The 26,609-nt window shown below is 36.5% G+C and overlaps 1 protein-coding gene across 4 annotated transcripts; it reads left to right on the plus strand.

Annotated features, from left to right (window-relative positions):
- Positions 1-8,336: 8,336 nt before the first annotated feature.
- Positions 8,337-25,392, plus strand: scarb1 (scavenger receptor class B, member 1). Of its 4 annotated transcripts, XM_031751328.2 has the most exons (13): positions 10,305-10,650; positions 11,771-11,931; positions 13,310-13,451; positions 13,549-13,752; positions 13,899-13,994; positions 14,095-14,210; positions 14,294-14,460; positions 16,041-16,159; positions 19,797-19,870; positions 20,034-20,085; positions 20,220-20,366; positions 22,118-22,187; positions 24,995-25,392. In XM_031751328.2, the coding sequence occupies exons 1-13, from the start codon at positions 10,531-10,533 to the stop codon at positions 24,997-24,999; spliced, it is 1,473 nt and encodes a 490-aa protein (XP_031607188.1). In that variant the 5' UTR covers positions 10,305-10,530; the 3' UTR covers positions 25,000-25,392. The 4 variants fall into 4 exon arrangements, with proteins under 4 accessions (XP_031607187.1, XP_031607188.1, XP_031607186.1 ...); XM_031751327.2 differs by lacking the exons at positions 10,305-10,650; positions 22,118-22,187 and adding an exon at positions 8,337-8,550; XM_031751326.2 differs by lacking the exon at positions 22,118-22,187.
- Positions 25,393-26,609: the final 1,217 nt, after the last annotated feature.

Raw genomic sequence — 26,609 nt, forward strand, 5'->3', positions numbered from 1 at the left:
TGCTTGTATGAATGGGTGAATGAGGCAAATTGTATAAGAGTGCTTTGAGTGCTCTGGTAGAATACCCCCGCTCTATTTATAATTTTAAAAAACTCACAATGAGGCGTACAAAAGAGGCAAATGAAGAAGGTTGTTGTGCAAAGTATCTGGCAGAGTAGCATATGAAGGCTCAAGCAGCTTACACAGCATATGAGATTTTACTTATACAATCTGATGTTATCAGCTATAGATATATAATGTCAAAAGTCTTCCATAACATTAGAAGAAAATGTGTCCAGGGTTTTTGTAAGTATCTAAGTAGTAATACATACAGAAAATTCACTTAAAATTCAGGATGGTGTCACCTTCTTTAGGACTCCATTTCCACAGAGATGCAGGCAACTGTACACAGCAATAAGTGGGTTATCAAAAGGATCCCTTACCTTTATACAATTTGGATTTGCATGTCACTGGTCTGTCCTTGGACTAGGAAAGGAGTCTCCTCCAAAATATAATCAAAAAAAGATCCAGAGTCCTGTTTGCAGGGTTTTCTGGGGTGGTATTAAGGACTTAAGGTCTATATGTTGAACCTACCAACCCAGAGAGTGTGTCTCAGAACAATTACTGAAATGTATTTACCTTTGTTGCTGATGACAGTTTCAAGCAACCCTTGCTGACATGCATTGCTCAGGTGTGATTTTGGTCCATTCTTCCAGACAACCAGTATTCAAATCCTGAAGGTTCAGTTGGCCCCTTCTATAAAATCTGAGCTTTAGAGTGCATAAAAGGGGCCAACTCAGCAACAGAAGTGGTTGGTTTTGCATAGTACTTTTAGTAGTTCTAGTACTTTTAATTTCTTTCTCTGAAACCAATTGAGACTTTCTTTGGCTGTGTGTTTTGAGATTGTTGTTCTACTATGATCTTTGTCACTTTCAAAACAGCTTCCTGTGCATACAAATGTCTAAAAATATTTGTGAATTTCTCTCTCTGTCAAAGCATCACCCAGATTCCCAGATCCGCAAATGGAAGATGCGTTAAAGCGCCAGTGTAAAGCTGGGGCATGTGGGCTTCCACTGTATACCTGCGTTACCTACAGGGAGTGCAGAATTATTAGGCAAGTTGTATTTTTGAGGAATAATTTTATTATTGAACAACAACCATGTTCTCAATGAACCCCCCTATACTCATTAATATTAAAGCTGAATGTTTTTGGAAGTAGTTTGTAGTTTGTTTTTAGTTTTAGCTATTTTAGGGGGATATCTGTGTGTGCAGGTGACTAGTACTGTGCATAATTATTAGGCAACTTAACAAAAAACAAATATATACCCATTTCAATTATTTATTTTTACCAGTGAAACCAATATAACATCTCCACATTCACAAATATACATTTCTGACATTCAAAAACAAAACAAAAACAAATCAGCGACCAATATAGCCACCTTTCTTTGCAAGGACACTCAAAAGCCTGCCATCCATGGATTCTGTCAGTGTTTTGATCTGTTCACCATCAACATTGCGTGCAGCAGCAACCACAGCCTCCCAGACACTGTTCAGAGAGGTGTACTGTTTTCCTCCTTGTAAATCTCACATTTGATGATGGACCACAGGTTCTCAATGGGGTTCAGATCAGGTGAACAAGGAGGCCATGTCATTAGTTTTTCTTCTTTTATACCCTTTCTTGCCAGCCACGCTGTGGAGTACTTGGACGCGTGTGATGGAGCATTGTCCTGCATGAAAATCATGTTTTTCTTGAAGGATGCAGACTTCTTCCTGTACCACTGCTTGAAGAAGGTGTCTTCCAGAAACTGGCAGTAGGACTGGGAGTTGAGCTTGACTCCATCCTCAACCCGAAAAAGGCCCCACAAGCTCATCTTTGATGATACCAGCCCAAACCAGTACTCCACCTCCACCTTGCTGGCGTCTGAGTCGGACTGGAGCTCTCTGCCCTTTACCAATCCAGCCACGGGCCCATCCATCTGGCCCATCAAGACTCACTCTCATTTCATCAGTCCATAAAACCTTAGAAAAATCAGTCTTGAGATATTTCTTGGCCCAGTCTTGACGTTTCAGCTTGTGTGTCTTGTTCAGTGGTGGTCGCGTCTTTCAGCCTTTCTTACCTTGGCCATGTCTCTGAGTATTGCACACCTTGTGCTTTTGGGCACTCCAGTGATGTTGCAGCTCTGAAATATGGCCAAACTGGTGGCAAGTGGCATCTTGGCAGCTGCACGCTTGACTTTTCTCAGTTCATGGGCAGTTATTTTGCGCCTTGGTTTTTCCACACGCTTCTTGCGACCCTGTTGACTATTTTGAATAAACGCTTGATTGTTCGATGATCACGCTTCAGAAGCTTTGCAATTTTAAGACTGCTGCATCCCTCTGCAAGATATCTCACTATTTTTGACTTTTCCGAGCCTGTCAAGTCCTTCTTTTGACCCATTTTGCCAAAGGAAAGGAAGTTGCCTAATAATTATGCACACCTGATATAGGGTGTTGATGTCATTAGACCACACCCCTTCTCATTACAGAGATGCACATCACCTAATATGCTTAATTGGTAGTAGGCTTTCGAGCCTATACAGCTTGGAGTAAGACAACATGCATGAAGAGGATGATGTGGACAAAATACTCATTTGCCTAATAATTCTGCACTCCCTGTATACGAAAACAGAGCTTTTAGTTTCAAAGGAAAAAGCAGAGATTTGAAAATCTATAAACTCTCTGAATACATGCTAACATATGATTATGGCCATATGACTTAAAAAAGGTACTGGTAAGGGTGTGGTAGTTTATCATAGACCAAGGGTTCACAACTCCAGTCGTCAAGAGCTACTGTCCTGCAGCTTTTAGGTGCAGCATTACTCCAAAACAGCTGAATCAAATGGATGAATTGCCTCTTCAGCATTTCATCAAGGTTGGGGTTAGAGAGATGAAGGAGCAACCTCGGGGAATATGACAATAAAAGTGATTTGATTTTGATTTGATTTGATTTACATGGATAGTGAAATTCAGGTGACATAACAGTGAAAGCAGCTACCATTTAGAGATAGATAAATTATTGCAAAGCCGCTTGTTGTTAAACAGGAATACCAGCTGCCCAAGATGATCAGCAAGAGCAGATGGAGATGGAAGCAGAGGGGGGGCAGATGGATTGAACAGAGCTGAAGATTCAAAACGCTGTCTAGGACACAACAAAGCAGGGTGCCCAATTATGCCATGTGTAGAGCAGGGGCCAGGATGGACCATTTATTTCAAGGGTTTAACTGGGAAATGTAGTTTTACTGGAGTAAGCTTTGCGATACTGATAAAACAAATTTTTGCTGTATTTCGGCTGGATATCCCCGATAAGCACTGAATAAGAATCTAACTCTTGCCTGTGTCCAGGATAAACCAAGCAGGTTATGTCTTGAAAAATTCCAAAAGCAATGAGAAACTTGTTGATGGACAGTTGAGGATCGGATGACTTCAGCACAGCTGCTAAATTGGCATTTGAAGGATTAGGAAGAAGGCAGCAGGAGGCAAACTAAACTGATGTCTTTAGCTTGATGGATTTTAGAGCATGGGCTAGGAGAAATGTTGGCAGCCTAAAGATTGTAGGGTCAGCCCAGTGAGAAGGAGGGAGAAGCAGATACCAGAGTGAAGTGCTGGGAAGACATGGAGGCAAGGGCAGTGGCATAACTCTTTCAGAAGGCAGGCAGAAAGATGATTGGACTAGACTAGTGATGTCAGTAATGAACTTGACAGCACTGGAAAGTAAAAGTGATGAAAGCATAAATAAGCCACTCTTTGGGAATCACCTTGTTGGTTAAAAAATATCATTTTATGCCTGTCAAATAAAAAAGTGGGAACAAATTATGTTTTTGTGACAGGCTCCTAATTATAGAGAGCTCAAGTTTCAAACTTTCAAATTGGTCATCTGTTATGCATAGACACAATACTGCTTCATTCCATGAGTTAGGTGCCTTTTTGTGTGCTTGATGATGATTCATAGGTAGGTTGGTGTTAAGTGTTTTCAAAACATCCAGTTACACTGTTTTTTTTTTCTTTTTTCCACAAATTCAATGTATTTGTAAAATCAGGATTTTAATCTTTAAACACACTTCATGTGCCATGTGATTCGTACATGATCAGAATATGTGCATTTAAACACAAGGCCAAAGCTGTGAAATATCAAAAACTGTGGCTATCAAAAACTGAGCAACATGAGAAAAAAGAAAACATTATAATGACAGATATTAGCCATAATGGTTACGGCAGCAATACACACAAATCACATTGCAAACACATGATGTTTTAGGGAAGCTCAAAGCATCTTTTTCTAAACTTCCTTCTATTAAAAGACACCATCAGCATTTGGGATGGAAGGCATGTGAGGAAACGCTTAGTTTAGTAAGTTTAGTGAGGAATGAGGCAAGAATACAATTCCTGCTTGTGAAATGTTAAATGAGGACAACAGATTTCACAGCATAGTCAGATGAGGAGCTGTCGTGGTCTGTGGCTATCTGGCCTTTTTTCCCTTCATTATGTATGAAGACATCATGTGTCTTCTCAGGAAGAAAGAACTTCTTTATCATCCAAATTTACCAAATCCATAAAAAAAATGGATGTACAGCATTGAATATCACAACTGAAATGTTTCATATCCTGACATTGCAGTGCAGTGTGATCTGCCTTTTTAAAGTCAGTGTGAGCTGTAAATCGGAACACACATGTATTTACAGTACGATTAATGTGAAAAAAGTGAGATTTTTAAAACTGCACAATTTTTTATAGCACATCTCAGGCCATTCATACTCTGTGTTGTAAATGATGGTGCAGTGGTAAAATATTATTGTGCTTTAGGTAAAATAAAGGTGAGATTCAGTTATCTTTGAGCGCGATCAAATGTCAAATAAGGGGTCAGGGAGACACACTTTAATCCTTCAGGGCCTCTGTGGCAGTCAACAGTTGTACGACTGCCTCAGAGTGTAGGCAGTCATTCAACTGTTTCCAACTAAATCTAGCTGTTTGTCTTTAAGAAAATGAAGTAAGAGTTGCACCTGTTTATCAACAAATAACACAGCACTTTTACATCAGACAACAAATACAATGTTAAAGAGACTCAATTAAAAGAAATACATAAATTTAAGTACAGGTGCTTCATTAACTGACAATGTTTCATGAATGTAAACAAATTTATTTACACTTGAGGTGTATATTATTATTATTATTACTATTATTATTATCAGCAGTAGTAGTAGTATATTATAATATTGTTATAATTTTTGCAGCCACATGACATTACTGGTCTTTGAACAAGACCAGTAATGTCATGTGTTGATGCCATGTAACCTGTCTTTCTGTCTGTATCAAGAAATTGTATAAATTATTTTGTTGAAATGAAATATATTTTGGAAAAAGAATATCAGATTCTAAAGTGAGGCAACTTTAATTATAATGGCAAGCAAAAAGTAATAGAGCTTTTTCTTATCCTTTTTATTTTAACTAGGTCTTCCAAACTGGAAATGTACTCTCAGAAGTGACCTTGTATCTTTTAAACACTGTATCAACAGAAAAATAACAGGATAGTTAGTTTTGAACAATAGCTGTAATCTCAGAAACACTGCCCAATCCTGTTTCCTCCTCTTAAAGAACATTTCCACATACAAGTACTGCCTATTCAGAAGTGACCTTAAAAGACACCTCCACATCCTCAATAATATAAGAATTAATTGTTTAAGTGACTTCTTAATATAAGAAGCCCTTAAACAATAACTTAGGTAATAACTTCTATCCTGTTTGTCATGCGTATTTGTGACATTTCATTTCAGTATTTGAGCACGATCTTTTGTAATACCTCTGCAATGGGTTTTGCATCCTGTTTAAATGTCTTCCTCAATCTTTAATTACTTCCATTTCCCTTTCCCATACCAATTGTTTTATTTATTTATTTTTTAAAGTTCCTGATAGCCCTGTGACAGACTGACAACCTGTCCAGGGTGTATCCTGCCTATCGCCCTATGGTAGCTGGGATAGGTTCCAGCCACCCTGTGACCCTGAGTTGGATAAAGAAAATGAAATGATGGAAGTTCCTCATGTTTTCCACAAGAAATCTGGTGAAACAACCCTGAACTATCCATTTGTAAAATGTGAGGTCTTTAGTCATTTCCTAGACTCAAGAACATCAAGTAAAAAAAAAAAAAAAGTTGCATCTTTAACATTAAACATTTTTCTGTTATGTCCCAATTATTATTCTCAAGTGTTATTGAATACAACATGATGTATATTTTGTAAATTAGTGTCCCCCATCAGAGTCAGAAAAGAAGATAAAACAGACTATACCTAATAATGAGATTGACAAGCTTGTGATAACATAAGCAGTATCAGTTTCACAGTCTGACTGCTCTTCATCTCCATTCTAAAAACACCAGCATGGCAAGAGCAATAACAGTCAACTTGAGCTTGACAAATGGACTTCAGGAACCAAAAACTGATGACTATGTATCTTTTATATACAGTGCATCCGGAAAGTATTCACAGCACTTCACTTGTTCCACATTTTGTACAGCGTTATTCCAAAATTGATTAAATTAATTGTAACCTTAAAATATTAGACACACTACGCCGTAGTGACAATGTGAAAATGTTTGCTTAAAAATTCATGTAATAAATATGTTTCATTTAATAAATATGTTTATTTAATAAACAAACCAAAAAACTATTCTAATATGTACATAAGTATTCACAGCCTTTTCCATGATACTAAGAATTAAGCTCAGGTGCATCCTGATTCCACTAATCATCTGTCAGATGTTTCTACAACTTGATTGGAGTCCATCTCTGGTAATTTCAGTTGACTGGACATAATTTGGAAAGGCATAAACTGGTCTATATAAGGTCCATCAGATGACAGTGCATGTTAAAGGACAAACCAAGCCATGAAGCCCAAAGAACTGCCTGTGGATGTCCAAGACAGGTTTGTATCAAGGCACAGATCTGGGGAAGGGTACAGAAAAAATTCTGCAACATTGAGGGTCCCAATTAGCACATCATTTTACGTTATCCATCAACGGATAATGTAACTCATCAGTAAAAGCACCTTGAGGTGAGTGTTATTGTGATTTGGTGCTATGTAAGTAAAATTTAATTGAACTGAATTACAAGGCACATGACACCCTGCCTGGAGTTTGCCTAAAGGAACCTGAAAGGCTCTCAGACATAAGAAACAAAATTCTCTGGTCTGATGAATCAAACATTGAACTCTTTGACCTGAATACCAAACGTCATGCCTGAAGGAAACCAAGCACAGCAACATTTTGCCTTGGGAATGTTTTTCAGCAGCAGGAATGATGAGGGGAAAGATAAATGCAGCAATGTATAGCATTATGCTTGATACAACTTGCTCCAGAGTGCTTTGGACCTTGGACTAAGGAGAAGGGTTATATTCCAACAGGACAATGATCCTAAGCACATAGCCAAGATAACAAAGGAGTGGCTTTGGGACCACTCTGTGAATGTCCTTGAGTGGCCAAGCCAGAGGCTAGACTTGAACCTGATTTAACATATCTGGAGAGATCTGAAAACCAATGCTCTCCATCCAACTTGATGGAGCTTGTTTGACAAGTTCTACAAAAAAGAGTGTGAGAAACTGCCCCAAAATAGGTGTGCCAAACTTGTAGCATCATACTCAAAAAATACTTGTTGCTGTAATTGCTGCCAAAGGTGCTAGCATTGAGCCTAGGCTGTGAATACTTATGTACATGTTAGGGGTGGCTGTAGCTCAGGAGGCAGATGAGGTCAATACCTGGTTGCTCCAGTCTAATATCCTTGGGCAACATACTAACCCCAAATTGCTCTCCCATGTGTTCACCAGCGTATGAATGTGTGTGAATGTTAGATAGAAAGAACTTATGTAGAAAACACATAGAAAAAAAGTATGTATGAGGCAAGTTGTATAAAGCATTTTGAGTGCTCAGATATCATAGTAAAGTGTATATAGGAACCAGTCCATTTAACATGTTATATTTTCTTTTCTTTTTAATAAATTTGCAAGAATTACAAGCGTCAGCTTTTTTCATTTGTCACTAGGGTAGGGTATTGCTTGTAGAATTTTGAGGTGGAATGGATTTAAACTATTTTGGAACAAGGCTGCAACATGGAAAAATGTGGAATGTGAAGGGCTGTCAATACTTTTGGGATGCACGGTATTTTTTGCATTTTTTTCCATATATTTTTTGTAGTGCTCTGAAAGTAGTGAAGATGTGCATATACAAGGAGGGGTGGGGTCTGCGGAGAATAAACTCAAGCTGTTCACTCAACTGCTATTTCCTTTGAATACATCACTACCAGTGGCTTGGCTTTAAAACACCACACACTCATTCAGCCTGTTGGGTTGCAGACTCAGAAGCAAGAAGAGCAAAACAGTGTCTTCTTTTATTATCAGACACCACTGATCATTGCTAAGAAGCAACCATGGCCATCAATAAATCCAAAGTAGCTTTTGGATTTATAGTGGCAGGCAGTCTGACTTTGATTTTTGGGGCAATTTCTGTAATTGTGGGACCAACAGTAATAAGCAGCCAAGTTGTGAAGGTAAGTATTATTGTTATAATACTTCAGAGTTTTATAATCAGGGTGTTCTTTTTATTTCCTGTTCCATTTTAATTTCTTTGTCTTTTTTCTTTTGCTTAAGCGAATATAAGTTCTTGTTTTTCTTTATTTTGCATAAAGGCAAAGTTTCTTCACAAAAGATTTAGACTCATTCAGGTTGACATTTGCAGGTATAGCAACCATCTTATTGTATATGGAGTGTTTAAATAGCTTATCTATTATCTAAAAAGAGCACTTGTCTTTGACTACATATTTATTGTGTCAGGTATTTGCATATAAAGTCTGTTTACTCCTATTAAAATTTTATTTAACAAAAAAATAAAATACCAATGTTTCACCAATGATGAACCAATTTTTCCAAGCATGAAGGTTGCAGACATCATGGCACTGACTTATGATCTGTTAGCTGAATGTTCACATGTCCAGACTACAGTTATCTATTTTAGATACATATATGTGCAGGTATATGTGTATGTATATGTATACATATGTATATTTAGTGTGTACATGTGTGTGTCTGTGTACATGTCTATACTTATAGATACTTATAGATATCTATTACTTACATAGTAATAGTAGCAGTAGAAGAGTTAAATTTATGTCTTGCATATTTCCACAACCCTCTATCCATAATCCCATACTGTGTATGCTACCGTTGTATATAGTGTATTATCCTCCTTATTTTGTATTTGTTTTTATTTTATTAGTATTTTTATATTTTTCTCCTGCTATTTGTACCTGAGCTGAGGTAGCGCACAAATTTCCCCGCCGTGGGATCAATAAAGTCTTATCTTATCTAGATGGAATGATATTTCCAGTAAAACATCTGCAATCTAAAAAAGGAGGCTCTTAAGTGTTCTTAAAAGCTGCTTCAAACACGTTCTTATATCTGGACCCACTGCTTTATCTAAATGAGGCAGAAATCTTTTTGGCAGGAGATTGAACCTCATGTGAGCTTTTATGGACTATCAATTCATCCATTCTCTTCTGCTTATCCAACTCAGGTCAGGGTCGCAGGGTGGCTAGAGCCTGTCCCAGCTTCCATAGGGCGAGAAGCAGGGTACACTCTGCACAGGTTGCCAGCCTAACACATAAAAACAGCATCTGGTATTCCCGGGCGGTATCCCATCCATGTGCTGTCCAGGCCCGACGCTGCTTAATATTCAGGATCAGACCGCCATAAGCCATAGCACCCCGTTGCCTCACAGCAGGAAGGTCCTGAGTTCGGTTAATTAAAAAAAACATCCTCAAATGCAATACTTGATCTGAATATTAAACTTTTAAAATTAAAGTAGAATTATAGATGAAAGGTGGCAAAATATTTTTCCTTGAAGAATATCAAATAAATCTGAATAAAAGTATGTAACCACAGACTGTCTTTGAAATTGTACTTGAATGATACAATAATATGGTTACTTCCGGCGCGCCTCGTGTGTGGCAGACTGTTACAGCAGCTCTGCTCATTTCTGAGCTCTTTCTTATTTTCCTCCTTTAATACTAAAGTGAATGTAAGCATACACTAAGCTTACAGCATACCAAAAGCTCTTGCCACTTGGGAGACATCTTGAAAGATCTGGCAGTTACTTAAACTTTTAGTTATGGCTTTCATTTCTATGGAAACCCAGACATAAAAATACACGTAAAGAATCGCAAGCCATATCTGGAAAAATTAAGGCGTTCTTTCCCAACCTGATATAGAGAGCGGGAACTCCATTTCCCAGAATCCTCGGTAGGCGTGTCAAACTGTGCAATTCAGCGACAATAAAAAGCAGGTCACAACAATATCGATCAGAGAGATGAGCGACCCGCAGAGATCTCAGGGGAAATATACGTTTAATTATAAGTTTTGTTTCATGCCGAGACTCTGGTGGAGTCATTAAGCTGACTCCGTTTATCTTTACCGACAAAAAGTGAGAACACGGACAAAACAAAGCTACGAAGACTCACTGATAGCCTGTCAATATGGCAATTAAACGACCTAAAGTCGCTATTGGATTCATAGTGGCAGGTGTGCTGATGGTGGTTTTCGGCACAATTATGTGTTTTGTGGTACCATTAGTCATCGACGATCAAATAGTAAAGGTAAGAAACGTCCTGACACGGATAGTTAGCATGTTTTAAACCTGTGCTTTAATGTGCTGAGTCAAGCAAGATTCACCTTTAATCGTACTCGAGGACTCAAGTACTTCAAAGAGCCTCGAGAGTTAACCAGTAAATGATAACAGGCGCGTGCAGATAAGCTAATCACTAAATATATGTAGTCAGATTAAGTAACAATGCTAATAGCTCCGGAAAAACTTTCTGAGGCTTTTAAAGAGCCAAGCATGCCCAATGTTAGTAAAATGATTTGATTAACTAACTAAACTATTATTGGTAATGTCATTTATTTCCATATTAAAAATCACAACAGAGGTTCTTCAACTTTCTTTTCACTCAATATATCCCGGTACAACGATACCAGTAATATTATTATTTAAATGTGCAGAATAGGGAAAAATACGTGCAAAAGTATTGCCTACTTCCTTAGTTTGCTTTGCTTCTGTTGTCGATTCACAGTGCTGCTTTTGCCCGTTAGCAGCTAACTCTGTAAGTTGCAAACTAAGGTAAATGACTTTTGCAGTTAGGGCACATGCAGACCGCTGTCATCCTACCCTGTTTGAGCTAAATATGAGGCTACAAAACATATAAACATGGTGAGAAATAACGCATTTCTACATACCAGGTGTTTGAACTGTACTGCATTTTCAAAGACTGGATGTATTCAATTATTTTATTTTCATTTTTCACTTATAGAAGTCCAAAAAGCATACAGTTACATAGTGTTTTTACTTTCTAACTAATCACTCAACGTACTCAATTCAGTAATTACATAAGAAGCAGCACGAAGAAGTATTCTTAAAAGGAATAGGTTCATATCATATCATATTTGAACATTTGTGACTATAACAACAAAACCTAAATTTAAATAATTGAGTAAAATTATAATGAAATGTAATGTTTTTTAACTTTTAAGATGATGAACCACAATCTCTGGATTTGGGACCTTTTAGGTAAATAAAATAAGAAAAAAGCAATTTGAAGGTGTCACTTTGAATTCAGATTTTTTTTTTTTCTCTATTAGTTTGTGGAAATGTATAAAAACCAACCAACCAGAAAATGCTCATTCTTTTGCTTTTGTTTTTTCCCCTCCCTTTCACATCAGAACACAGTAATTGATCCAAAGAATGATCTCACATACACCATGTGGAAAGACATCCCTGTGCCGTTCTTTATGTCGGTCTACTTCTTCAATGTCCTCAATCCTGCTGAGATACTGAAGGGAGAAAAGCCGATGGTGGAGCAGAGAGGACCTTATGTTTACAGGTACACAATTTAACTCCTGAGGACAACCTTAACTATCAGTTAAAAACTTTTAATTGTTAGATACTTAAACTTCAATAAAGTTTGCTACAGTGAAACTCCAAATGTACTTATTTTTTGTAGTAAAGTTAGATAAAATTAATAATAATATTAATAAATTAGAAATTTTATGAATGGTATAATACTCTGTATGTCCCAGAAAACTTCTGTTTTTAAAAAATGTAAAAGAATTAAAGGTCCATTTTACTGGAAGAAACTTCATTGGTAAACTGGAGCTAAGTGACCATGATAGCATAGTGTAGGGTGGCTAGATAATGCTGGGTTGGAGGTGTATGTTGTACAGGTTATTATGAAACTAGACTCAGTTAAAATCAGTGCTCCAGCTGTTTATGTTTTGTGCATTATTTCTGGATTTTAAATCTTTCTAGCTATTTTGCTAATTTATGATATTGTTAATTATGTGCAGTAAGTGGACTTTGAGTGTTTTTGAAAGACACCAGCAAAAGAAATTTATTATTAATGTCAATAATAATGACTGTTTAATTGCTTTCGATAGACTTATTACTGTTCTAGGAGTTTACATCCCTTGCTACAATAAAAACCCCCACATTTTTTGTTTTAAATTGCAGCAGGATCTCTTTTACAACTTCATCTTAAATACTCAATTTTTGCTCCTGTTTGCCTTTAAGAAACTGGTTGAGGAATCGGTGGTTAGATGTTAATTGCAACTATTGCCACCTACAGATCTCATTGAATGCCATTCATCAGTATAACAGATAACGTTAAACTGAAGCCTTACCCAATTTAACCAAAACTTTATTTTTTTTCTTCTGAACCTATCCAGCTAGCGAACGTAAAAGTGAAAACTAATTAAAAAATTTTTTTAAACAAGCGTTATAAGCATGAGCTACAATTTATATCTATCCAAAAGGTGTTTAAGAATCATACATTTTTTTTTTAAATATATGGCTAAACTGTTTTTACATATTGTAATATGACAGTGAGCATGTTTCAGTCCAATATTTTTGGTCATGTCCACAAGAGCATGTGTTCACCTTTTGTGCACCTCTTGGGATTTGAATGGGGGGAAAAAACATTCTGGAAGGATGTGATTCTTATTTAAAGGAGAGAGGTTGCAAATGGTAGACCACTTCAGACTCTTCTATTGAAAACAATTTTCAGGACATTCCAGAAATAAATTAAAATGATTTAGCTGCAACAAGACAGAGACACCAGAAGAGCTTTTTATTTTTTATGGTTTGTTGTCTTTTCTGTGTCTGATGTTTTGAGGTCTATAACTGAATCCATTAACCCTTAAGATGTGTGTACAGAGGTGGACTTGAAGCACAGGTTTTGAGTCGACATATTACCTTTCTTCCAGAAAGCAGTGTCAGAAGGAAAACATTACGTTCCATCCCAATGGTACAGTGTCCTACAGGGAATACAGACAGTACCACTTCGAGCCCTCCATGTCTGCTGGAAACGAGTCTGATGTTGTCACAATTCCAAACATGTTGGTGTTGGTAAGACATTGTTGCCACCTCCTCACTTCTTATTGTTTGGTTCAATAATTTCCTCAGTTTTCTGCTTTTTCACTGCCTGTGGCTTCTGTAATTTTAGGGTGCATCAGTGATGATGGAAAACTTGCCCTACGTGCTGCGCCTCATGATGAGTGCAACCTTTAAAACTTTTAAAGAAGGTGCCTTCCTGACCAAGCCTGTAGGGGAGCTTATGTGGGGTTATGACAGTGGACTAGTGGATTTTCTAAATCAATACCTGCCAGGAATGATTCCCACATCAGGAAAATTTGGCCTCTTTTCAGAGGTAACTATTAGAAATGCTTCGTTATGCTCTCTATCTATCTGATTACTATGAGCATAATAGTTTCAGTTTAAAGAACAGTTTTGTCTTTGGCATGAAATTTCTTTGAGCAGGTAAAGAAAGGTGTCTGCCTTTTATGCTTTCTTTAGTTCAACAACTCCAACACTGGCCTGTTCACTGTCTTTACTGGAAAAGATGACATTAGAAAAGTCCACAGAGTGGACTCTTGGAATGGTCTGACAGAGGTATGATGCCAGCAGATTGTGTTTTGTTGCTGTTTTTTGTCTTCACCTCACACCATTTTATTTTTCACACTGTAACTGGCCTCTTTCTCTTTGGTGACAGCTGCCGTACTGGAGGACTGCTCAGTCTAACATGATCAATGGAACAGCTGGGCAGATGTGGCCTCCTTTCATGACAAAAGAGAGCACTTTGCCTTTCTACAGCCCTGACGCCTGCAGGTAAAATGCTTTGCAGAATTGTACTTTTTCTCAATTCTGCCTCTCCCATTATTCCTTCATATACTTACCCATTGTTTCTCCAGGTCTATGGAGCTGGTTTATCAGCGTCCTGGAGAGATGTACGGGATCCCTCTATATCGATATGTTGCACCCAAGACCCTTTTTGCCAATGGGACAGATTATGCTCCCAATGAAGGCTTCTGCCCCTGTAGACAGTCTGGACTCCTCAATGTTAGCACATGCCGCCACAGTGAGTAATGATGATCAGTGTAGGAGAAATAAATATTAATTCCATCATAGCATTCCCAGAGGTTATTAGAAAGGTCTTAAAATGGCTAACAGACTTTGACTGTGTAAAAGTCTTGAGCCACTACCCATTTCTTTATATTTTGAAAAATGAAAAATACGAAATTAGTACAATAGTGTTGGAAGTTTGGGGTGTTGAAATCCCAAATTTAGATTAATCACTCCATGAAACCTGTTGCCACTGATTTTCAGTTAGCTCATGGTACAGATGTATTTCTCAGGTCCCATCTAAGGTCTCTGCTGGATTTTTTTTTTTCCTATGTCATAAGGGCATGACTTTTAGATAATGATTGTCTGCTGTCGAGTCGTTCTTTGTTTTGTTTTTTTTTTTTTTGTTTTTTTTTGTTTGTTTGTTTTGTTTTTAAACCCTGATTATTTTTTATTCTTATTTGGTCCTCTGCCTGTCCAGTTTCCTAACATCTTTATAAGAACTCACTACACACAAGTTGGTATGCCAAGGCTTATTAACTTTTCAGTTAATACCACTTTTTGAATCACCTTGATGGCACAAAACTATGCACTGACAAAATGCTAGACTTTTTGGAATTTTTCGTAGATTCGTCTAAAGACATTTCTGGAACAATTTATGTTATTTCTTTATTTTTTTTCACAGGCTCTTGGTAATAAAATTCTTAAAGATGGAATTTTAAAAAGTTGTCTTGTGTGTACACAGAACACGAAATTTTATTTTTGTCCACGAAAATAAAAACTGCCAATTTTGAAACCCGAGGCAACAAGGGAAGTGGCTACCAAAAACAACACTGTGGTCCCCGAATCTGATCTAGCAGCAGGTATATAGTTGCCTCGACATCCACCTTTGTTGTAGCCTTCATGTCACATACTCATTATATCATGGGACACTCAGCTGCGTTGCTATGATGATGGCCACGCACATTCGATGGCACTCGATTGGAGTGGAAAACAGTCGATAAGAGCAGGCACTAATGGAAAAGGGGCTAAAGCTAATCGCTCTGTTGAGCTTCGAAACAGTGTTAGAACCATGTGAGCTGGCTTTTGCCGGTGGTTCTCAGCAATTGGAGCAATTTCTAGCATTTTCATGCAAGGTTAGGCATTGCATGAAAATGCCTAAAAACCTCATAAGTTTCCAAAAATTATTGTCCCTTTGGCTAACGTTGCTGAAATATAAATTTTAAATGGATTTAGGGTATTTTCACACCTATTGTTCATTTACTTTTCCCTCAAAGCGCTTCATATTGTAAGGTAAAGACTCCACAATAATACAAAGAAAACAAAGAAAACCCCAAAAGCAACCTTTTTTTTTTTTTTTTTTTTTTTCATTGCGATTGCTGTGTTCACATGTTCAAACCACACCAAGTGGCAAACAAATCAGTTTGATTTAAACAGGCTAAACAACACCACAGGTGTGAAAACATCCTTAACTTAAACCAATGTGATCTTAGAGATATGGCAGGGATTGCCAACAAGCCATGAGTTGTGAGTGTACTTGATAGATTTTTTTCAATGGTCCAGTTGATTAATGTTGCCATTCTTTGAATATTTTAGACTCTCCAGTTTTCATCTCTCATCCTCACTTCTTTAATGCTGATCCTGTGCTGCTGGACTACGTGCAGGGTCTTAATCCCAGTGAGGAGAAGCACGGCCTCTTCATAGACATTCACCCAGTGAGTACACAGCACACACAGCACTCACACATAGCTACATATATGGACAGGATATATAATAATTAATAATTGTAAAATGGTTTAAAAATACATCTTAATAAAAAAATAAATAAAAAATGTGAATTGCTGTTGACAAAATAGGGTTTTAAAAGTAGACATTTAAAAAGATGGTAAACTGTAATTAAAACTCTACACTGTGTGTACAGTTGGTCATCATAATTTTGATTCAAAGCTCATAGGTTAGCATAAGCACATAAGCAATTTTCTACTGAAACTGAATGCAGTAATTATTTGTGGGCTTTTTTTGTTTGTTTGTTTTTTTTTAAAAACACATCTCGTCCCATTGCTTATTAGAAATCGTATTACTTAATTTATGCTTTCATGTTACTGTGAAGACTCAAACTTAAACTGCAACTCTTTTTTAAATTTGATTTTATTTTGGAACAGACAAACTTGCAAGACTCGCAAGTGAAAGTGCATTTGTGATCAATGAAAAGTGTGTAACATTTTGTAAACTGGCTTATATTTAAAATGAATGTCATTAGTCTGCAATATTTTTGCAAGGATGTTAGAAGTCAGCCCCGTTGTCCTTGAAACCTGCTGTGATCACGAGTGTAGCTGGACTCTTGCATATCATAGACCTTTTTATTTGTCATCGTCAAGTTTTATGGCACAGAGAGAAACATGTAGGGTGCATTTTGACATTTAACCTATAAGAGGCCATCCTGATAGCAAATTTGTGGAAGATTTTGATTAAAGGTTGTATCGTACCATAATCACTTACGTAGATCCAACTGTTGGTCTTGTATTGTAGAAAAGATCTAAGTCTTAGTCACCTTCTCAGTCTTTCTCAAACACTTAAAGTTAGTTTCCTTTGAGTACAAAAGAAGTGTTATCACATTGCAATCATTCAGTCATCACTAATGGAAAATAGCAGTGATAAAGAGGTAAGCTAAGGGGATGAGGTTTAAAGTTAATGTTTATTTTTCTGGATGGTAAAGCAATAGGAAAATTGATATATAGTTTTATGACAGTACAATCACGCAGTAACCTGTGTGCTACAGTACAGAAAAAGCCAATGACTGATAAGACTAAAAAGATATTCCCATGTGTCATTCCTTATGCAACTCTGCCTGTGTAAAAATCACCTGCAGTGTTTTTAGTGATAGCTGTGGTTGTGATAAGGTAATTGGAAATTGGATTATTTCTCCATATTATCTTTTGCTTCAATAAAATAAAAAAATCACACTTGATACAGAAATGATTTTTGCTTCATAGATTAAACCTTACAAGATTGTTCAGTCGATTCCATCAAGCCCACGTTGATATCAAGTTAATAATAAAGGGACATCAGTCGGCATGGGGTTCCATTAAGTATAGTGTTTAGTTTGTTGTTGTGACTAAGAGTGTAAATTTTGAAAACAAGAAATGGCACTTTCTTCATCTAAAGATGAATTTATATAAGAACAAAGATGGTTATAGGCCATCTTCTGAGCTAAAACTGCGGTTTAAAGAAGATTGGGAAAGGCAATACTGCACCTGTGAAGAGTCACTCTTTACTTAAGGCCCCATGTTATTTAAGAGCAAAGATAGTGATTTGATAAACATAAAAAAAGTTATTTATTTAAATATCTTAATGAAAAAACAATTAACAGTACATTCACAGGCAAAGAAGTCTGCAAGAGCTTGAATATCATCATTTTCACTTTGTGCTGCTGAGTGATTCTCATGAATTGCAAGGTTTTACTCAATTTGATGGATTCATTAGATAATTTGCATTTGTCACCATTTCCTGATGCTGATTACATTTTAATCAAAAACATAATTGAACTCTTCCTTATTAGAAAATATTGTTATTATAATATTGTTAGAAAATGGCTTTTAATTCTTTACAATAAAAACAAATGAACATTTAATAAAACTAACTATAAAAAGCATGTTTTCACTCTAAAAAAGTGTTTTTCTTTTTTATTGCTGCTAAGAGATTTTTTCAGAGACTATTATTTTCTGATTATTTTAGATTTTTTTTTATTTATTATGAAAAGATGTACAACATATTTTTACATTTAAAGTCATTTATGCATTAAGGTATTATAATCAACTTTTAAAAATTACATTGTCTTTAAACTTTATTGCTAATGTTAAATGTTGAGTTTGCTAAAACACTACAATTGGTACATTTTGTTCTTGAATTCCTAATACAATCTTTTTTTCTATAACGGTCATTAAGATAAGGTAATTGGAAATTGGGTTATTCCTGTATAACTGCTGTTGTTTGTCAGTTAAAGGGTTATTAAAAACGTTCTATGATACCAATAAAAAGTCAGTATTGATAGTGAAAGAGTTTTTACTGTCCGGATAAAAGCTCACAAGATGTTCAATGGATTTCAGCAGGGCAACATTGACACTTAAGTTAATAATTAAGAAACATCAGATGGCTTGGGATTTTTATGGCTCTGTATCCTGACTCTTGAACATGGCACTGAGGACACTGGTTTTATCTCTTAGTTTTCTTCTCTTTCTCTCAGTGCCAGAAATTTGAATCTTAAGAGATTGGTACATTTAGTTTGTGCTGACATAAAATATCAAGGAAATGATAGGGAACTTGTGTGTGGTATTTTTGAAAATGTAATGTTACATGAGACACGTGACTTAAAAAAATATAACTTTAGCATTACAATAAAATGTATGGCACTCATTTCTGTCATACATGTATATTATGCACATTTTTCTTTTAGATCTTCTGTTCTGTTCTGTTGGCTCTGCCAACAGCTGCATTCCTATTGTCTATCCTCAGCTGTCGTCTTTCTCCTGCCTTCAGCCCATATTAACTTTTTATCAGAGCCACATGTCTGGAAGTGAACTTTGTAGTTTGTTTTATGGACACATTGAGCTAAAATCTCTTGGAAAAAATGTCAATAAAAGATGAGAAAATTGTGTATAGCAGTAGATTAAAATATTTTGACAGTTTAGTTAACTCACAAAATGTAATAGAAAAGCTGGACCATATATATTTATTTATTTAGCTTTTCAAAGCTGATTCACTACAAATCACTGCAATCTGTCAGCTGAGCCTTTTGAGATAATTGTATTACACTTCTTTTAGTGAGGAGACTTTTTTTCAGTGTGTATAGATCTATAGATTTTTTTTTTTTTTTTTTTTAAGTGTAGCAGACCATGTTTTCTCCTTTCAAGCACTTCTTTTCATGTAGAGAGTAAAGCAAGTGCTGTCTGTGCCTAGGCTACATGTAATTTTCTGTGGGTTCAAAAAGTAAATGGTTCCTTTCAGCTTCAAGTTACTATGCAAAATGTCCTGTACTGGAAATGGCTTGTAGGCTCACCCACATTGAGTTTGGCAAAGCTTTTAAAGTTAAAATTACTTGAGGCCATTTTGTAGAGATTAGAAATAAATAATATGAAGCTAAAAGTGAACAGCAGTTATGTGAATCCACCCTCAGATGAACCAGTCAAACAGAACAATTCCTCCTTGAGTTTATTGTTAAAATTATGTGACCATATCTTTAATTGTTACCTGGAGATTTAAATGTTCCAGCACATTTATGGTGTTTGAGGTGTAATTCCCTCCTTTTTTTTATTCCCAGTGTGAGATCTGTATATTTTTGTTGTCTATTTGCAGCAAACAGGTGTCCCTCTGAATGTGTCCATCCGCCTGCAGCTGAACCTCTACATGAAAAAAGTCTCAGGAATTACGTAAGAAACTATTCCCTTAACCACTATCACGCCAGAGACATTGTCATGTATTGTTTTATATGTTGTGATCATTAAATATGAAAGGGTCTTAGATATTTCCTGCCTTTCTTACCATTTGCTATGTAACCTTGGAGTGTAAAGCTGAATGTCCTTGTCCTTCTAGTGAAACTGGAAAGATTTCTGATGTGGTGATGCCTATGATCTGGTTTGAGGAGGTGAGTTATTAATGATATAGATGATGTAGTGTCTTTACATCTATTCTTCTGCATTCTTTTCACAGATTAAAATTCTACAAAATGGTTCTCTGTTTAAATTAAAATGTTGTAAATGTTTTATTTATCCTCTTCAGAACGGATATATTGATGGCCCCATCGTCAATACATTCCGTACAAACTTGGTTGTTCTACCTACTGTTTTGGAATACCTACAGTACATCCTCATAGGGCTTGGTCTGGCAACCATCATCGTTGCTACTGTGGTGTATCACAAAGTGAAGGTAAAGCTGCCACACAGGATTCAGGCCAGCATGTTATCTTGTTTAACTGCACGTTGCATTTTGTTATGTTTTTTTTTTTTTTCTTCCCTACAGCGATGAAAGAAAAGGAGTAGGAAAGCAAGCCCTGAAGATGCTCTCACTGAGTTTCAGGATTAAAATTTGTAAATTAGTTAATAAGTAAATAAACAGAGAAAAAAGTAAATTGGTAGTAATTAATATTAATTAGTAAATTAATAAAGTATCTCGATCAGTTGCATTCACTTCTGCTCCTTTTCTGGCATTCATGTGACAGAATCATTACCTTGATATCTAACCCCCCCACCCCACCCCCGCCCCGACTGACTCAACATCGATTCATGTTACTGTGGTAACCTCCATCACATTATTACTATTACTTTCTGTTGATCTTCAAACTAATGCCATGCAAAATATCAGCTATGACTTAATTAGGTGTGGCACAGTAAACAGTAGTGCTTGTCAGTAAGCATAAGGGAAAAAGTCTTGTGTTGAGTCATCATGTTATATTGTCTTTTGTTTTGGTTATTAAAAAAACAAATCCAAAACACAAGTAGTTTTTTGGATTTGATCGCACATGAAAAGGTAGGTATTGTATTGCCAGATATAAAGCTGTAGCCGTTTATACTAAGCTAATTTTTATTTTTTGCTTGCCAATTAAATGTAGACATGGCATGCCCCCCAATTTCTTCATATATTGTATGTATGTATTTATTTCTTATTTTACATTTAACAGTTTAGATAATTGTTTTCCCATTTTGTTAAGGTATGAAAATTGTCACTAGGCTTATGAGAGTCAAGAAGGTAGTAGCAACACTGGCCCCAAAATGTAACACCAAAATGTGGTTTGCCTTTTTGTTTGAGCTGAAGTGTACTTGCTGAGAAGTTCAGATTTCAGTAAAGTTATTAAGTGAGTAGTGGCAGTTGTTAATATCAAACTTAATTATTTTTTTTTTTTTGTTAATTAATTAATTTGTTTATTTATTTTGCAGCGGTCTAACTTAAATGTTTCAGTGAGCTCCACATTTATTGAGAATGTTGGGGTGTGTAAAACTTTTCACTCATTCAAACCTAAATCATTTTGCCAGATCAAATGATTATTTGATTTAAACTGTGGTGACTGAGTTCATTTTTGGAATGGAGTTTTTAAAGACTGATTAGAATGGAGGGGAAAAGATGTGTGGTTTATATCCTGAAATTGGAGAGATTTCATGCTTTCAGGTTTTTGTTATTAGCATGAAAGTACACACTGAATATAATGGTGTTAACAATCCAAATTTCTTCAAACATTTGTTGGCTTTAGGTTCTCTGATGCGAATACTATGGCTTTGATTTTACAACCTACTTTTTTTACTTGGATCTTGAACATTTTTTTGCACTTGATTTGATTTGATAGTTTTCATTAAATTATTACTGTTATTATTTATTTATTCTAATTTTATGTTGCATTGAATTATAATCTTCCATGTAAACAAACTGACAGTGTCCATTTTCATAAGTATCCGATCATTTTAAAAAGACTAAATTAACCAACTGCATGTCCCTTTGATTAATTGCATGGTGAAATCAATTATCACCTCAAATGACTCCCTGCATGAATCCTTACAGTATCTCTCTACACAATCTCTAGCAGTCTAATATTCAAAACCCAAATGACTATCAAAATCCCGTTGGCAACCTACTCTATTTCAATTTTCGGATTGGCTGATTTTTAAGGCAATTTGGTCATCTTTTAGGCAGCCCAGAAAGAGCCGGTAAAAGGCTCACATGGCCTTGAAACAAAGAAGAAAAGTATCAGTACTTCAGGTGGGTGCACACATGCAGGTGAACACATGTACCCTATAAATGTATTGTTCATTTACGTTCAAAGTTTTTTAAAACCTAGAACACCTTGGCAATAAAAGCACATTTTCTGCCTAGACTGAAAAGCTAACTGTCAAACTATGGTTTTCGAACTGATAGAGTATTTAGTATTCCAGTTCAACCATGACAATATGGATGAACAATCACCTTTTTGGGCTTTTACAGCATTGTGATCAGTAAAATACTTCCTGGGTCTAGTTTAAGGGATTTTTTTTTTTTTTTTTTTTTTTTTTTAAATAGGTAAAAAAAACCATTATGAAAAAAACCATTTTGTCTAACTACAGATGTAAAGAAACCTGTGTCTTTGTACTTGTTTTAAGCATGTTCATGAGGACCAAAAATTGGCATGTCATTAAACTCTTTAAAACTCTTTCTTTGGAAGAAGGAACACACTTCCTCCTCACAGATCTTTAGTAAGTAACGGGTCAGAGGAGAGAGGTGTGAGGGTTGTAAGGGCTGCAGGTAGTCTTTTTCTGTAGGTATGAGCAGATGGGAGGTGTGAATGGTTGTCTTTAAAATTTGCAGTAGAAGGTGTTAAGGTCATCAGGAAGCTGGGAATGGTAAATGGACACATTCTTAGGCTTCGTCCACACTAGCCCGGATAGATTTGAAAACTGCGTTTTCGTCTGAAAATGCTCCGGGTCCACACTAGCGTTTTCAGTCGTTTTCACAGAGTTGTGCACATTGAAATGGCTGAAAACGCTTACGTTTGAGTCCTGCGCATGCACAAAAGCGAGTGAGAATTAAAGAATGTGAAAAAAAGATATCTGGAGCATGTACAAACTGATATTAATCTTTTTTAGGGCTGTCAAAATTGAGAGCAATCAAAACAACTGCTGTATAATGCACTCCGCTATCTTTAATTGGTCGCATGACTGCATTACATGACTAAAATGCGTCATCGTTTTAGAAAGTCTGCGTTTTCGAGCGTCCACACTGTGACAGGACAGCTCCGTTTTGAAATGTATGCATTTTCGAGAGCGTTTCCAAATCGCTGCGTTTTTCCTTGAGGAAAATGCCGTCTCAGTGTGGACGGGTGGTTCAAACAGAGAGAAAATGATGCGTTTTCAAACAAAAACGCATTAGTGTGGACGTAGCCTTATATAGCACTTTTCTACTCTCTTGGAGTATTCAAAGTGCTCTATACAACACGCCGCAATCACCCATACATACCCATTCACACAAGCACTGTTAGAAAGCACTGAAAGTATAGATAACTGTCATTCATACGCATGTATACTCCAATGGATGCATTGGATAGGAAGTCGGGGTTAGTATCTTGCCCAAAGATATTTGGCATGCAAACTGGGGGAACCAGGGGTCGAACAAACCTTCCAATCAGCAGCTGACCTGCTCTACCTCCTACAGACAGCTACAGCCACAGTCTGTCCCAAACTGGGGACAGATTTTTCTTAAGCAGCGAACATATTGGAAGCAACTTGTGGTAAACAGAGATCGTCGAAAGTGAATGATGTTCAATGACTTAAAGCGACTACAGGTGAAATTTATGCTGGAGAAACTGCCAATAAGAGCAAAGGATACTACTGATTGACATATGACCTGCTTGTAAATTAAAGGGTCAGATAGGCAGCTGGAGCCTGGAAACTCTGCACGCGACCGGGTGGCAGATTCAAAGTAATCTGTAATTAGTGAATATAGTGTCTACATGGATTTAGAGTTCCTAGCAGTGTTTGTTCAGGTACATGGCACAATGTTATTGAGCATAAAGGTATTTATTGGCTTTTTTGATGTGTTTTATGTCTTCATTTTTGTTTTATTATAGTGTTACAGTGACTTTAATGAAAGTGAAAGGAATAAAAATCAAGGATTTATATTACGTTTTTCCTAACATTACTTATTTGAATCTTTTCCTGGAATTTTTGATTAGGAAAATGCAAAATGTGACCACACTCAGTTTCATTAACACTGTTTTAATTCCCAGTACTAGTACTATTATATTGATGTTTGACCTTTTCCAATTTGCAAAATAATAATCCACATCACTGTAGCTGCGGCTACATGGATGTGGATACTGTACCAGTACGTCAGCGAAGTTCTCAATTTACTGGTCAATCTACGTCCCTACCCTCACCTATGGTCACAAGCTCTGGGTAGTGAACAAAAAAACAAGATTGCAGATACAAGCAGCTTTCTGCCAAATTAGCTTTTTCAGAAGAGTGGGTGGTCTCTCCCTTAGAGAGAGGGTGAGGAGCTATCCAGGAGGGGCTCAGAGTAGAGCTGCTGATCTCCATATTGAAAGGAGCCAATTGAGGTGGTTTCAGTATCTGATAAAGATGCGGACACCCAAGACACGCTTGAGAGAATATATTTTTTTTTGTGTTTCCTCGGAATATCTCAGTGTGCTTGTCCCAAGCTAGAGGAGGTGGCAAGGGAGAGGAGAGCTGGATGGATGGATAGATGGCAGTGTGTTTGTCAGACGAGGTTTTAACCCTTTGCAGTTGCAGTGGCTACTCTTTTTCATATTACTGCTGCCTTGGACTATCCAGAAAAGTCTAAGCAGTCATTTATTGCCCAGTTATTGGGGCTGAATGTATACAGTGTCTGCTCAAATGCCCCTGGATATTATAAAGTCTTTTATATGGGTTTTTGTTTGTTTGTTTGTTTTCATCCAACCAATTGATTTATCAACAATTTCTTCAAACTTCTAACCTTTTCAGGTTGGCCATGACTAGACCACAGGGTGATTTTATTATTCACCTAATAACCTTTTTATTTTGTTCCTAACACAGACTAATCAACCTGGCCAAAGCAACCTACCGGATGGAATCAAATGTAGTTCAGCTGAAGAGAGGGACCCTCTGCTACAAGATGACATGAACTGAATGATGTGCAAATAAGCCCATCCAGCTGTTGTTGTGGACTCACCAGCATCCTCCAAGTATAATTTAACTGAAACACTGTCACAAGTGGTTTTGCAAATTGTGTGTATTTATATACATATTGCATTATTGCTTTACTTCTTTATATTTTCATATAGAATAAGATTTATGAAACTCTAAAGCTCAGTATGCGTTTATTTTAGGGCTGCATGGGCTGAAACTGTTTTTGTCTCTCAAGGCAGAACAAGAGAAGATTTGAAAACCACTTTTTTTTTTTTTTTTTTTTTTTTTTTTTCTTTACTTCAAAATCTTCCAAAACGAATAGGCTGTTCTTTCCAGTTGCCAGTCTAAACCCATTGAACCTGTTATGATCATCATCACATTTGACATGGAACAACTTATAATTTTACCATTTTATGCGTCAGCAATAATTACTGTGGTGATTATTTATATGGTAACTTGAAAGAAGTGTTTCTGTGAGTTAAAAAATGGAACCATCCAACATAACTGTCTTACCTGTGCCATGAAAGCATTTATCTGCTTTAATTTTCATATGCACTGAGGATTATAGAGAGAAGTTGGAACTACTTGTCGAGGCTCAAGCTGTCAATCGTCTGACAATCTGAGTCAAGCAGAGCCCTCTGCACTCCTGTTTCTATATCACTGTATTCTGTAAAGCTGTATTTCTTGAAATGTATGAGAATAATGCAGTTTGGTGCCAAGCACCTTCTTAAAAAAGTTAATAAATTAAAAGAAACATGGAGGTTAAGTATAAATGTGTCCCTGTTGTCATTATGTGGTGTGTCTTTGTTTTCATATTTGAATTCAAGCTTCTTCTTTTTTTTCTTTTAATTATTATCATTATTATTATTATTATTATTATTGTTATTATTTTTTTTTGGATAGGTTATCTATGCTACATGTTGCATGCAAATAGAAAACATGGGCTGAAAAACTCTTAATTTGTCTACTCGAATCGCTCTGTTCAGTTGTGACAGACCAGGTACACAAAGAGAGAGCAACAGCAACAATAGGCCCAAAGGTCAGTGATAGCAGTTCTCCAACAAACCAGTAAAGACTTGGGAATCTGGCTTGTAGTGGTGGACAAGGTAGGACTACCAGGGCCCTATACTATGAAGCTCATGCAACATACCCAGGTTATCTTTCTGTTATCTGAATTTATTTTCCTAAGATTGTTGATTGGAATAAACGTTAACCAAGGATTTCCTGGCATGTTCCCCAAACAAGGGTGGTGTTGGCAGCATCTGACCAATCTACAAAAGAGGTATTTTATGAATCATGACTCTTCTTCCACAGGAAAGGATTTATTATTGCCTTTTTACTGCTCTGTTTAAACTTTTTAATTTGTACTGACTATTGCACTGTAGAGGCTGGTGAGAAACAGTATTTCATTTCAGTCTGTGTAATACCATACAAAATGACAAACTTCTTGAAGTTGAAGGAAATGGTTTCAGTGACACCTACAACAGAAACATTATCTAGACTGCATGAAAAGAAACACACC

The sequence above is a fragment of the Oreochromis aureus genome, linkage group 7 (assembly GCF_013358895.1).
Source record: "Oreochromis aureus strain Israel breed Guangdong linkage group 7, ZZ_aureus, whole genome shotgun sequence".
In the NCBI taxonomy this organism is placed as follows: Eukaryota; Metazoa; Chordata; class Actinopteri; order Cichliformes; family Cichlidae; genus Oreochromis; species Oreochromis aureus.